Below are 14,684 nucleotides of genomic sequence, written 5' to 3' on the forward strand. Positions count from 1 at the left end.
TATCTTATTTCCAAATATTTTTCACGCAATAATCTGATAATCACGCAATTATTTCTGCACGGATGAACGCAACTTTAACGCGATAGAAGCATTATGACCGTAAAAATAAATTTCTATGCATAGGTTTTCAACATTTCGTTTCTACATTTCCAATTAAGTTGTGCAAACTGATCTTACATGTAGCAGGAGCAAACGCGCGTAAAATATCATTGCACTTGGACCGATCGCATACACTTCGACCAACATTAACAGTCTCCTGATTTATCGTTTAATAATTGCAAGCAGAAAGCGGCTGCGATCGAGTGATATACCGGTTGATATGTTAATTCAGCGATCGTTCGAAAATTCGTTTCCGATTAAAAACCGGTGAAACTAGAGAGCGGGTTAATCGTCTAGCTTGGATTTTTTAACGAATCCTATTCCCGCCACGGATGTAACATCTGTTCTAATCCACCATCTACCTGTGTACGTACGTACTTTCTTCGTTTGTGTTTATTAAAATCTTTCGACGAGGAACTTCACTCGCGAATCGTTACGAAAATATTTGAGACTCACGAGCTGGCGTAACGAGCCACGGTTAAAGAGAAAAAGGGCGAAAGATTGAGAAGGAACGAAGAAGCGAAGAGACGTGAGTGCGAGAGAGAGGCAGCGCGGAAAGGTGAAGGGGAGGAAAGAGGAAGCGAGAGAGCAGGTAGAGAATCGCGAGGAGGAACGCACAGGTGAGAACGAGAGGACAAAGAGAACGAACTGGGAGGGGGTGAGGTGGTTGGGAAGGGGCTTGCGACCAAGAGGAAGGAGGGACGAGCCAGGAGGAAGTCAACGTCCGAAGATTACGGCAATGACATTCGCTTTTTCTCACTCTCCTCCTCGTGTTCCTCTCTGGACTCGCTGTCTTTTTTCCTTTCGCGATCTTTTCCTCCTTTCGAATCCACCGATCTTCTCTTCTCTCGTCGTTCACCTTTCTTTCTCCTCTTCTCTCTCTCTCTCTTTCTCTCCCTCTCTCTCTTTTCTCCCACTATCTTTCCAGCTGTTACAGCTGGCGAGAAACGTTTTGGAAATAATAAAAACGTTAATATATTCGGCTATCGACCATGGCCGAGCCAAACTTTACCGATCGATCAATAATCGAAAGATTATTCCGAGAGAAGCGCGACTTGCTCTTAGTTTCGTTGATTCCACTTGCAACACGATTATCGATACCGTTCGATGAGCTTTGATCTCGTGGCGGAAGCATTCCTCCGCGTGTTCGTACGCAGCGACGACTCGTTTGTCCGCGAAAACCTAGGAGATCGGGGAAATCGAGCAAGGTAGAACGAGATCGATCGCGCATGCTCGAACTTCGAGTTTATTTATACGTCTGGCCAGAGAGACGAATAACAGAGAGAACGAATAACAGTTTCTTCTTTTGTTGATCGCGTTCGAAGTAGTGGTTTTCCCTTGGTTTCTGATTTTCGTTTCGTTTTGATTTGTCTTTTCAGCGATGGATCACGTGAAAAGCCAGGGGACCACAGACCCACTGAAAATCGGCGGAAAAGGCCGTGCTTGCGTTACCCGAAAAAAGTTTTCCCCCTAGATCGTTTCGTTGTGCAACGTGGCAAATAAAGTGAAACTCAGAGAGAAACGAACAAAATATAAAGAAGGAGGAGAAAATACGCGGAGAGGAAGGAAGAAAAGGACGGAGAGAAAACGATATATATATATACATATATAAACATCGGCGTAACACAAAGATAGAAAAAACGTCAGGGAGAGAGAGAGAGAGAGAGAGAAGCAGAAGAGCGGAAAAGGAAAGCGAAAGCAGCGAATGATCTCTCGATCTCAACCAAAAAGGAAAGATAATGGGTTGAACCCTCGCATCGTTTTTATTTCGAAGCGGAAACCCGGGGAGAGAGAAAGAGAGAGAGAGAGAGAGAGAGAGAGAGGGAGAGAGCTAGAAGGGAAAATAACGATGTCGATGAGAACATGCCCTCGCACGAAGACGATACCGAGCGTCTTTTCAAACAATGCTGAACCCTGTCAAAGATCGCGATCCCACGGATTTTCGCAGCCCTCGGGCAACCAGATAGCTAACGAGAAAGGTCTTCTCTTCCTGTTGTGACACGGTGCCAGTGAAGTGCGGATTTTTTTCCCCGTTCGTTCGTGCAACCGCTGCCAGGTGCTTCGTAGTTGTTTGCTTTCGCGTTGACACGGGAAAAAGGATCGTTTAAAAACAAGAAGGAAAGAAAGAAAAAAAAAAAACAAAGGAAAAGAAATTGAATCTCGCGCGATCAACAACCTTCTATGAATCCAAACACACACATTTAGTGATCCACAGTTCTTCGAATTCGTTCATTTAACATTTTCATCTCGAACGAACCACGTCTTTCATTTTTCTCATATTTTCTTTCAGTCTCGCGTTTGTTCCGGTTTTAACCAGCCGCGAGTACCATCATCGATCGTCTCCCCGAGTAAAGAGTAAAGAGCAGAGAGTAGCCTGTTGCTCGGCTAGTGGCAAACAACGCGCTGGAATAGACGCAAAGAAGATACATGTACGTTGTATGTAATAAATCCATATAAGTTTCTCTTGGAGCATATCAAGACGTAAAGTTGTTGAATCGGTGAAATTCGTGACGAGTCGGATTGAACTTGCCGATAAGGATCGGGAGAAAATAGAAACGTGTCACGGCGAGCGTAATAAAGCATCCGCGCGTAATCGTATCAGATTGAATAATAGGCTGCTCAAGGCTACCGAAAAGCATTGCCCCCGGCCGCCAGTGTCTGGAGAATAACGAGAATCGTATGAACGGGAGCAACGCATAATGTGTTCGAAGGCGCTTTGAAGGAGAGAGATTAACAGATAAAACGCGCTCTCTGGCCAAGCCGTGGACGTGCCAAAATTGTTCGTCAGTTGCCTGCGGACAGCTTCATTGAGAATCTGCCTGAGGAGTAACGGCCAGTGACCTCGGTTCAACCGCTCTCGAGAGCTCCGTTCGAGAGGAATGCTTTCTCGAAACCGTAGCATCGCGAAACCTGACGATCTTCTTGCGAAAACGTCGTCCTTTTCGCCCTCTTCGTCTTTTTCGTCGTCTTCTTCGTCTTCCTCGTCATCTCCGTGCCTGTCGTCGACGTTCCACCGTTGGTGAATCGGTCCGCGAGAAAACGAGATGTGCTCGACGATCGTTCGCGCGTAAAGTTTCCAGGTAACACGCTGTTTGGAGGAAAGCCGAGCGAGTGGGAATTTTATCGAAGTTGGACCGACACTGCATTCGACGACGATCAAGGAATTCGTAGAAACGCGAAGTGCCTCGTTCAGGTACTTTTCGCTTTTTTCGTTCTTTCTTTTTTCTTTTTTTTTTTTTTTTTTTTTTATTGCGTGTGCTCGAGGGTTTGAACGAAAAGATATCGCGGGAATAAAGAGCATAGATGTGTGTCGTTTCGCGGACTGTTCGTTCCGCCGGTGATACACTAGTGAATATCCGGTGGGCACGAAGGTGACGCGCGATTCGTGAATCTCCTAAAGACCATTTCGTCGCTGTGTTCCGTTTCTTCGTCGTGCGACGAAACTTGGAGTTCTGAACGCAGGATATATGTTTATAAATCAGCAGTGACACCTTCTCGATACGTTAAACGAGAAACATCTTCGTACAAGGATCGGTTCGATTCTCAGTTCTTCACCGATCTTAAGAACGGCGCTCTCGCGTCTAATCCTTGATCGAGAATAATATTTCATAGCGATACCGTGATACAGTGGTTACGTACTTGTGCGTACGAAGAAGGAAGAGGCAAAGAATAATTACAGAGACATATAGCAAGCATAAAGAAAAAGGGGTCTCCAATAAATCTCGGCATAGAAAAGTGATGAACACCGAGCCGGACGCGAATCGAGTCACGTAGCGAGTCGAGTACGCGAATGGTGACCGCAGTTGGTACCGAGGTGCGCGATCACCGACGTCATTATCACCATTATCTCTTCGTACAATGGACGTTTTCAAAATCGATCAGTCGCTGAGCGCGGGTCTGGGTAGCGCCCCGGCGCCAGACACCCTTACACCGGAAGTGTCGTTCGACGCTGGTAGTGAATTCAATCTGAGCTTCTTCGACGGACCGGAGGAGAACAGCACCCAAGGCTTCAGCGATCCCGGTTCCGTTGGTAGCGCCAGCGCATCGCCTCCACCTGGAACACCAGCCAGCATCCCTGTAAATCCTCCGAACGCCGCCCTACCGATTGTCCAAGTGCCCCCTGGCATCGTCATTAAGCAAGGTTTGTTTCATTTTCCTTTTTTTTTTTTCTTTTTTTTCCCATCTCAATTTTCTGTTTGCTTTTCTGTCGTGTTTTATTTCCTCAGACGTTTCGTAATCTTTTAAATCCATTTCTGTTACCCCTGTCACTCGATTGGTACTGGGTTTTAACACGTAGCGACTCACGAAGGTATTTAAATGTTCAGCGTAAACAATTTTTATGTATATGTCGTACGTGCTGGAGAAAATATTTCGCAATTTCATTGGCACCGATGTGCGACTATCGCGATTATATCGGTAAAATTTGAAATCAATTTGAAAATGTGCGTATGAGCTACGACGTATTTACTCTAAACGTATATTTAGTAAAAAATTAATATACACCGTATAAGCAGCGATCTTGAACGTATAGTGAGCGTTAGAAATGGATGCGCTAAATTTTAAGGCTTATTTACTGAACAATTGCTTGTGTTATGATCTCTGTGAAATACGTAGCTATTTGGCCATCGACTATGTTGCAGTTTCTATGTACATTTTTAAATTTCAAACTTCCAAACGTAACCGATGATCGTCGAGCGCCGCTACGATGTTGATAAAACTGCAAAATATTTCATAGAGCACACGCGATATATTCGTAAAAGGTTTCTGCAAATGTTCAGATGTTTCCGTGAACAACCGTATATAGCCGTTTCGTTATTTCATACGGCGATCGCGATACAATCGGCAAGAAGGTGTGCGATTCTATGTGTTTAAATAAATCGAGAAACATTGTACGAAAAGACTTAATCGTACAACTATTTTTGACTTATCCTTTTCACGTACAATCACCTCCCAGTCGAAGTACGAACTATAAAAATAGAATGAGTTTACGTTACGATATTGTTATCCGGTGATATTTTATGGTATGCCGTTGAAAGGAGAAGCATTGTTTAAAGTTTAAGCGATGATGTTTTGCAAGACGCGTGCCTTTGTTACGGTTTCTCGCACGGTTTAGTAACGCCGCGTGGATATGGGCGTTATGAAAGCAAGCGGAGGAAAAAATTGGCGCGTCGCTCGCGTACCTGGCATTTCATTACGGGATGATGAAAGTTGTAATTGATTGATTCAATTTTACGGTCCATGATCGTACAGGTAAAAAAGCTGACCAACTTATACGCTGTTGCTTGAAAGCGATTTAGACGTTACTTTTTTACAGGCTATTTCAGTGTATTGTTGTTCAGCAGATGATTCATATCGCTCTATATCCATAGAAGATCGCTAAAGTCCGTATCGTATTTACGTGTTGGTTTCCATTGAATGTATGACACTCGCGTCTGAAATTACTTGAAACGTCTTGAAATATTTGTCCAACGGAGAAATATTTTACTTGGTTGGTCTCAACCGCGATCTCTCAATCTTAAACGAGGATCTGGAGAATAATTAAGGACACGCGAGGGAAATTGGTTTTATCTATCTTGAATTCCTACTCATTGTCGATAATATGTAAGTCTCACAGACCAAACACTTGTCTCATTGACGATTAAAGTTGGATCCAAAGTTTTGTAATTGAAACATTTGTCCCAGTAGCAAAGAAAACACGTCAGGATAGAAGCGTTCGTTCGAAACTCTCCCAAACGAAGAAGCCTCGAGACCGACATTGATATCTCTTGGCCCTCACGAAACTTTCAATTGTTTTAATAATGCCGTTGCTTATTTTACAATTCTGATTCGCCATGTTTATCTGTCGCTTCCATCGTTCCCTCTTCTTAGATGGTTCTGTAAAGGTTACGATACAAATTGGAAAGGTCGCCGAGTGGTTTGCAATATTCGCGATTCGTTTCGAGGCGAGCACAATGCTATCAGGCTACAATATAAATCCACGAAGCTCTGGTTGGCTACCACCGTCCTACCGATTTCTCTTTCAATTGAGTTTTCTTCGAGCGTTCCCATTGTCTGAAGGAAATATCGGATCGAAAACTGGTTTCGTACGATCCTCCTTGTGAATCCAGCCCAACCCCCGTCTCTCCTTTTCTCTTTCTCTCTTTCTTCCTCTCTTTGCCGCTCTCTATTTGCAAAGAGAACGGGGGCTGACATTTCACTCGCGAATCAACAGTGCACGGTAGAGAGATACACGTTTTCTTCTTACAATTAGGGTCTCGTGTAATGCAGATTCGTTGCCCTTTTGCCGCGAACATCTTCGCTTGGGAAAATGCGAAAATCGTACCGATCAGCGTCGTCGTGGCGAAAGGGGCAGAAGAGAAAGCTGGGCCGGTTGTTTGATTGTATCTAACATTTTTTAGGAAAAGATTTATCAAAATCGGAGAAAGACGATTGTTGTCTTTTTAAAGTTATTTTGTTTTAAATATAATCGTAAATATCGAACGAGGCGAATAACGTTTGGAAATATTCGAAACACACGTGTCTCGTTGGTTTGATAGAAGATTTTAAAGTGTCTGTAAAAATTGGCTTTAAAAATTGGCTTTATAACCGAGCTAAGAACATTTACTAGGACAAAAGCGTTGTAATTACCTAATAAACTTATGTTTGGAACGAATAGATTGAAAGCGGAGAGAACTTGTTACGAAAGCGATATAAAATATTCCGAGGAAATAATACGTTTGTCTGGTCGTTTGCAAACGATTCAAATTTCTTGCGAGTCATCCGAGATACAACCGACCGAGGACAAGCTGCGTAAAGTTTCAAACAACCTGAGTCGTGACACTTTGAAGGAATAATACGAGTTACATGCATCTACCCTTATGCGACAATCAAAAGTTGAGACACCGCGACAACAAGATCAGCATTAGAACAATTTAGGTATATGTATCATCGAATGTAACTTTACATACGTTCAAATGTTAATTACGTACGTTTTAATACTTCAGTGTTATACGTATCTTTTAATACTTCATAAATCCATAGAAACCCGCAGTCTAACGATAATGTGATAAACTTTGCTATTCGCGTCTCAAAATATCGAAAACTACTATCAGAAGCTATTAAAATTCTCAAGAAAAGAGATACTATATCCAGTGTCTAATACGATCAGACCGCGATTCTTTCAACATCACTAGGTAACTACCTTTTCGTTAACCATGAGAAGCATCGAGAGATGTCGAGGACCACGGTGGAAGTCGCCGTTTAAATTATACATTCGTCTAAAAGGACCGTGGTGTCGATTTGATACGATGGTTGCCGAAAATTCAACTTTGAATTTCAATCTCGATGCGGTCAAGGTCTGTCACGGCTGATTCTATTCGGAACAGTTCCCTGAAGGGAGACGCGTTAGTACGCGACGAATCGTCGCGAGGAATTTCCTTTTTCCTCGAAGCTTCTACGCTCGTGTCATTCGCTGTCGATAACTTTCTTGATGCTCAAGGAACAGACTCCTGAATATTTCTCGACCTGTCATCCCGCTAGGGTCCAAGGGAATTCTCGTGAAAGCACGATGACGCAGTTTACCTTTGCGCACGTCCATCCGCATAATTCGCCCGCTCCGCTGTCGTTCACGCAATTTTTTCTCGTTCAAACTTTTCAAGAAGGTTCACCAGGCACTTTGAAAACAACGAACTTTCGTTAAGGATCGAGAGTTCGCTTAATCATCCCGCGGTACTCTTCTTAAGTCGTTGCGAACTGCTCGCGAAAACGAAAGCAGCATCTTGGGTTTTGTTCAAAGTCAAACGAAGCTTGGCACCTGAAGGTTTGGTGGTGTTCAAAGGGAAGTAGAATAGAACGGATGATATTAATGTTCGTCTGTTTGATAGATCTCTTTTCCTGTTTGTTTATTTGATGGAGTGATTGAGTTTTATTGACTGATGGTGAATTATGAGGCAGAAAAGTTTTCTTCGCTCTGTGTACGATATTTTGCGTGGATATCTATCGATCATTGTATTGCGATGCAATTGTTGAATCGATGTAAGGAAAGTGGGAACGGAGCGACGTAAATTTTGACACGTAAGAAATCGTTATCTATCGTCGTAAATTAAATTACTCTACGTTTATAACATAAAGACGCAAAATTGCACATTATACGGGTAATATGCAAAAATATATAAAATATCAAGAGTATGCTACCCTTCGTGAGTAAAACAAATCTTTTTGTCTTGTTTCGAAACAAACGTTGTTTTACTTACAACATTCCTAACAATATTTACACAAACATCGTCGATCTACTAACAATTTCGTACATCTCTGCGAAGATTCACTATCGTTCGGTCGTTGCTCTTAAATAAATTGTGTTTATAAGGAACACAATTTAATGACTTGTAACAAGTCATATCGATTTAAGGTGACTAAATAAATTCTTATGGATAAATCACTTCCGCTGAAATAGAAAGAAAAGAACTTCCTTCCCTGGAAGAAACATAAGAATACAAGGTTATATAAAAAACGTAGATTGAACAGGAGATTAGAAAAGTAACCTATCATAGAGCGGAAAACTATCAGTTACAGCTAGCTTCGATATATATATCTTTCCTATTTTTATGTCATTGCGCAATGCTTGCATCATCGCGTTCTAAATAATTCGTTTCACTAGGACTCGATTCCTCTAAGTTCGACAACGATAATCGATTCGAAATCGACATGTATTCACGACGATCTGACGAATGGAGAGGCGATGCTCGGACCGTCGATGACCGTTCGCAGTCATTGGCGTCCTGTTCATGTCACGTAAATCGTCTTCCTGGAACGAAGGCCACGAGAAAGTTCGTGCCGCTGGTTCAGTGCCACGGTCACGCTACGTGCGTGGCATCGACACCGACGAAAGTAAACTAAATCCAAAGGATTACGCAACACCGTTTTAACAGTCTCTCGATGTGCTTCTTTGACCGCCTTCTTTCTCATTCCATCTTTTCATTCCTTTTCATTTTTTCATCTTTTTGTCATTTATTTTTAACTGCTTAGTAAATTCTCGTGGACCCGATAGAACCTCCTTGCTAAGCCCAAGGATCTCACGACGGGGACATTTGCGTGTAAATTACTGTTACACGTAGATTTACGATATTTCTTGGACATTTAAATAAGTTGATGATGATTAGTGTGAGTCGAGTTTATGTTAATTAATTAAGAGTAAGGAATTGTACATGTGTAGATACGTGAGATTAAATTTGGAAATTCTGCGACAAGGAAATATTTGTGTTAAAAATTGTGTGAAACATATAAATATTAAGGAGACGCTTTTCTCTGTTCAAAATTTTTCCCAATCTTTTCCTATGTTTTCTTTCACAATCGCCTTTAAAGTGCACATGCGTCGATGAATTTAATTTATTTCGACGAGAGAAAGCAATCTTTGGTCGAAATGATACACTCTTAAGTGCATATATTATAATAATGTAACAGTTCCAAGCTTACATAATTACAGAACATTTTAGACAAATGATTATTCTTGAAAAACGTTCTAGCGTCTAAAACATCTCTTGGAAGATAAAGTTTAAAAGCTGTTAGGTATCTGAAAAAGATTGCATTTTTTATTTCACGCGCTTGATCGTTTAAAACGTCGAACTCTCATACAAATGGCCGGCTACTCAGAAGGATCTCTTCAACGTGGTCATTGGTTTTGAATAATTGCCGGCTACTTCCGAGTGTAATATAAGCACGACAGAGTCGTGTGTCGAGTTAACGTGCTTTATTAATATTCATGCAACCAGATACTCGTTTCTTGTCTTCGTATGGCGTTCACCTTTTCGATACGTTTCCGGATTTTTTACACGCCCGTATACTCGTCGTTTATCCTTTGATATAATCCAGTTTTCCTGTAGAAAAAGTGACAGAATCTCGTTAAAATTTATGGTTGCCATAAGAATTCGAAACGGTCGCACACATGTTGTTTCGTGGCGAACCGTGTTTTTCTAAAGCTATATTTTGCTTGTCAAGAAGGAAAAGGGCGACGAAAGCTGACTCGCGTACTCGCTTTTAATCGAGTTAGTCTGGAACTACAACTATGCCAGTTTCTGTGTCTAAAAATAATTTCCGCGCCACTAATTTGTTCGTCTCGTACGAATTGAACTTTCTATCCGCATTCGACAGGTTATCGCATCGTTTCCTTGCCCCGAGGCCTTATAGTTACCAGTTTTTGACACTTACGTAGTTTCACGTGTTTACATAACTCTGTGATTTTTATCCATTCGTTGCTACTGGTCTATTGGTATTGGGCTCCATGGTTAGTTAACATCAGTGACAATTACATAAAATATGCTTTTAATTATCTACATTAAAGGAATAAACACTTGCAATCGCCGTCTTGATTTTTAACTTGTCGAATATATGAGACACGTTATAAGCTATAACTAACTATAATATGTTTTTAGCTTCTTATATTATTTATGTGCTATATGAACTTTCCACACTTGTTGACTTATTACGATATCGTATTAAATTTATTGGATACAGTTATATATTACGCTGTAACGTTCAGTATTTACAATTACGGATAGTTAGGAATAGTTTAGTTAGTAAATTTTCTGACTAAACGAAGGAAAATAACATCATAATTACGAAAACTTCATAATTACCCAAAGAAAAAAGGAAAACGAAGAAACGAATCAAAGTTGTTTCCGCAAAAGTTAGAAATAGCTTAACCTGATTGGCGCCAGTCACGTAAGGGGCGCCAAATGCGCGGTGTATACCACGATTAGGTACGTACCTGGCGCAGATACGCGGAGAGGAGCCGGGGTAGAACGCGCGGATATTAACGCGAGGAAATATTCTGTGCACCGGCAAAAAGTGACGCGGTATTCCATTATCCTCGTCGGCACGATGCAAAACCGGTCGAAATGATTGGATTTTTATCTTCCATCTTGCTCGTTGCCCCGTTCCCTGTCTCTGTTCGTAGCGCGTATCGCGCGCAAGTTACCGCGTTTCTTCGTTTCTTTCTGGCATGTTACGAGTAACGAGGAACGCCGCGCCGCCGCGACCGAGTGAGAGAGACAAGGACGAAAGACGCGCGCGCACACGAACGCGAATCGCGCGTGGAGACGCATGTGCGTACGCGAATGTGTGCGCTGTTACCGTGTGACTCATCCAGGTACATTGCACCCGGTACGTGTCCGGTACAAGCTCGAGTCGGTACGCTCAACGAGCGTCCGCGTCCAATATTTTCCGATTTTTCGATCCACTCAATGTCATTTTGATTTGTCCCGCCCGATGATTCGATATTTCAAAGTGAAGCGTGCTTTAAAAGTGAATTTATCTCGGGCTTTGGGAATTGCACGGGCGAAGAACAGGCGGTGCGGCTGTTGAGAAAACTGAGAAGTATAACTTATCAAAAGTACCTATAAGAGCTCGTCGGATATGCGAATTTAATTGTTTTATGCCAGTTGGCTCGCGATTAACCACGATTACTACCATCGACCAGCCGAGGGAAATGCTCTCGAGGCGGTTTGTACTTACGAGGTTACGATCGTAGCCGATGTCTCGCGAGCAGCACGCAGTTTGACCACGTACGGATATAAAGCGTAACGTGTTGTTACGTTAGCACGAAACCGATACTCGCCGACGGACATTCGTTAGAAGAGCGTTTAACCCAATCGCTTCCTACCGGCCTTGCCATTTCCTTCGAACATGTGCGTGCGACCAGAGAAAACGAAAACATCGAGAGTGGTGTGGTCTTGACTCGGAACGGTGCGCTGGGAATCGCGTGTGAATTATTAAAAGTCGCCGAGACGTGTGGTAAATACATACCTCTCGATCCGTCTTTCTCCGCCCTTCCTTCGACTTTTCAGAGCTCCTTGACAGTGTCTTGTTCGTACCATCGGTTAGTCTCTTTCGCTCGTTCCCTTTCGTCTTCCGTGCTGTGCGTCTCCGTTTTTGTCTCTCTCCATCGTGCCAATGCCAGTTCGCGTCTCCCTCTCCGTTTCTCCCTCTCTTTCCGACGTTCTCGCGCGAATCCTCGTCGTTCTCCGTTGCACCTCAAGAGCAATGAACTCTCGGTAGGGTATATCATCAGTGAAGTGATGCTACCAGTGCGCGTGTGCGCGAATGTATGCGTGCGCGCGCACGCGAGACCGTGCGTGTGTAGCAGCACACAACACGGTCGAGTCGCGCGTTTCTATCGCACCTTTTCTCTTCCTTTCTTTTTCCCTGCATATACATACGCGTCGAATAAAATGAAATCACGACGTATAGGATACGCGGTGCACCGAAACATTGGTGCACGCGCAGCTACGACCAGAGACAGCCACGTGTAGAATGCATACATCGACCCTAACCGCGATACATCTCCAATCCCCTGCTTTCTTTCTTTCTCTTTCTCTCCCTCTCTCTCTCTCTCTCTCTCTCTCTCGTCCCTCTCTTTCCCTTTGCATTATAAAACGATTGACCTTCCGGATACGTTTTAACGAGGTATCACGCGCGGTGATAATGGTCGGACAGAGAGTTTCGCGGCTCGTAATTGAAAAAGAAATTTTATTCCTTGCTTCGGTATTATGCCGCACGGCAATCTAGTCGCTCGCGACTCGCTCTCAAGTCGTCAGCCAGGAAACTAACAATCCATTTGCTATTCGGTGCTTTGTCTAGCGCTGCGTGCAGCACACTCTTCTTCGCAATACGTTAAGGAAACTCCGGTGTATTGCTATTCGAGTAAATCAATTTAGTTAAATAGAGTATTGCGGTTTGGCATTGAGGTAAGGAAAAATTGTGTTACGTAAACTTAAAGTAATTGGTTTCTCAACTAAACAGGAGAGAAAATGTTGCATAATTTCAAGGGTCATTAAAGATTTATTTGATACCTGTTCTTAGTTGTTCTTTTTTTAATTCGGCCGATAATTAAATGATATGTTAATCGGTAGTTTGTAGCGGACTAGCTAGGGATAAGATTTTTTGCAGGGTAGAAGACTTAGCTAATGGCAATGCTAATGACGGTAGAGGTAGAAGAGACCTTTTTAGAAGGAGAAAGAGAGTCGTGTTAGCGTTGGCAGTGCAACGCCATTGAACTGCCTACTATGTAGGTATACAGTATACAGTACCAAGTGGTCATGCAACGGTAAAATTAAGGGAAATTGATTAAGATCGGCTGTTCCCTGTGTATCTGATCGAACTTGTACACCCTGACTTCCTGGTGCAGGAGCAGTGCCTCGTGATTAATGCGAATTCTTTGATGCTAAAAACGTACAAGTACATGTAACAAAGTTAAATTTTTTTTTACAAATGTTCGATTTATTTATTTACTTCTGAAAAAGAAAAATTCAATACGGTTATCTTCTTTAATAAAATACTTTGCTGCTAAAATATTTTCTCCATCGAATATCGAAGTTTCGCTCTTAAAATACATTTCTGTTGATACCTATAATTTTCAAGTCGCTGACCAATGCGATATTCTTTACTCGAATTGTCTTTGCGTGTACAAAAATTCGCGGCATTTACCGATACCCAAAGACCTAATATTTAAACGCGGCAGAACTGTCTATTTGTGTAGACTGTAGACTGTAGACTGCAGACTGCAGACTGTAGACTGTAGACTGTAGACCGTGGAGTGTAGAGTGTAGAGTGTAGAGTGTAGACTATAGACTGTTACATTCCCTCATGAGTATGGCGATTCTTCCCGCAATGGGGTCGTTATTCACGAGATAAAAGGCACGGTAAAATGGTGGTTACCGCGAAGCGATTTCGTTGCATCAACGAAACTCGTTCGGCGCACAAATAAGCGCGCCGTAATCGCACGTGCATTTCAAGCACTGTGTACGTTACATCACACATATTACGTGTCGTGTACCGTCACACGTATGCATACGCGTTCCTTGACGCGTTAAACGCACACGAAGAGTGATTATTTCCTTTCTTGCTGACCCGCTGTAGTCCTCCCTGTTGTACACTTGTTTTTTTGCACGTACTTGCACACCCTGTCTCGTACACACATGCGTGTAACACGTACACAGGTGTGCACGTACGTATTTGAGTAAACTTGGAGTACACATTTCCCTGTACGCGTATCGAGCTACAGTATATGTACATCGAACGAATATACGAGAAATGAGAAAGATAAATGTACGTGCATAGGTCCACCGTGAGCGAATGCTAATAATATTCACTTCCTGTAACTCAGTTATATTAAATCACTGCAACCGCCTCTCCTGCTTTTCTGCGTTATTACCGTTTTCCTCCATGCATTACCATTACCTCCTACTGGCAGTGCGCGTGCACATGCGCACGCGCACCAACACCAGCGGCCGTGTACGCGTTCAGCCACTCCGATGAAAAGGTAAAAGAAACCACGTTTCCTCTACGCATCCTTTTCTTCCTTGGCTGGCAGTCGCACGCTATCACCGGCCGTGCTTTTCGTTGTTCGGTCTATCGTCGATCAACCAGTGTTCTCTTAGCAAACTTTATTACCACAGCGTTTCGCTCTACATATTTTCCATTCGGAATGTTCTACATAAATAAGCGGCCGAGGAAAATAATGCTTGTTATTTTCGTGCGCGGAGAAAGCTCGTTAAAGACTCACATAACTTCGTCAAATCTACGCGGCAATATGTACTTATTTTCTCGTTTGG

At 42.7% G+C, this 14,684-nt stretch overlaps 1 protein-coding gene and 1 long non-coding RNA gene across 4 annotated transcripts in view; one reads left to right on the forward strand and one right to left on the reverse strand.

The window, feature by feature from the left end:
• LOC122568631 (ecdysone-induced protein 78C) overlaps positions 1-14,684 on the forward strand; it is a 132,238-nt gene that overhangs the window by 16,924 nt on the left and 100,630 nt on the right. For 2 of the 3 annotated variants that reach the window (XM_043728574.1, XM_043728575.1), the window contains exon 3: positions 1,479-4,240. The exons of the other annotated variant lie outside the window; for it this stretch is intronic. In XM_043728574.1, coding sequence (XP_043584509.1) covers positions 3,958-4,240 — 283 coding nt within the window. In that variant the 5' untranslated portion in view covers positions 1,479-3,957. The remainder of the gene's footprint in view (positions 1-1,478; positions 4,241-14,684) is intronic. 3 annotated transcript variants of the gene reach the window in all.
• LOC122568640 lies at positions 9,525-12,139 on the reverse strand. Its single transcript, XR_006317167.1, has 3 exons — positions 11,878-12,139; positions 11,587-11,822; positions 9,525-9,950 (listed from the first exon to the last, which is right to left on the reverse strand). It is a non-coding gene; the product is annotated as an uncharacterized LOC122568640 (long non-coding RNA).

This window comes from Bombus pyrosoma, linkage group LG6 (genome assembly GCF_014825855.1).
Source record: "Bombus pyrosoma isolate SC7728 linkage group LG6, ASM1482585v1, whole genome shotgun sequence".
NCBI lineage: Eukaryota > Metazoa > Arthropoda > Insecta > Hymenoptera > Apidae > Bombus > Bombus pyrosoma.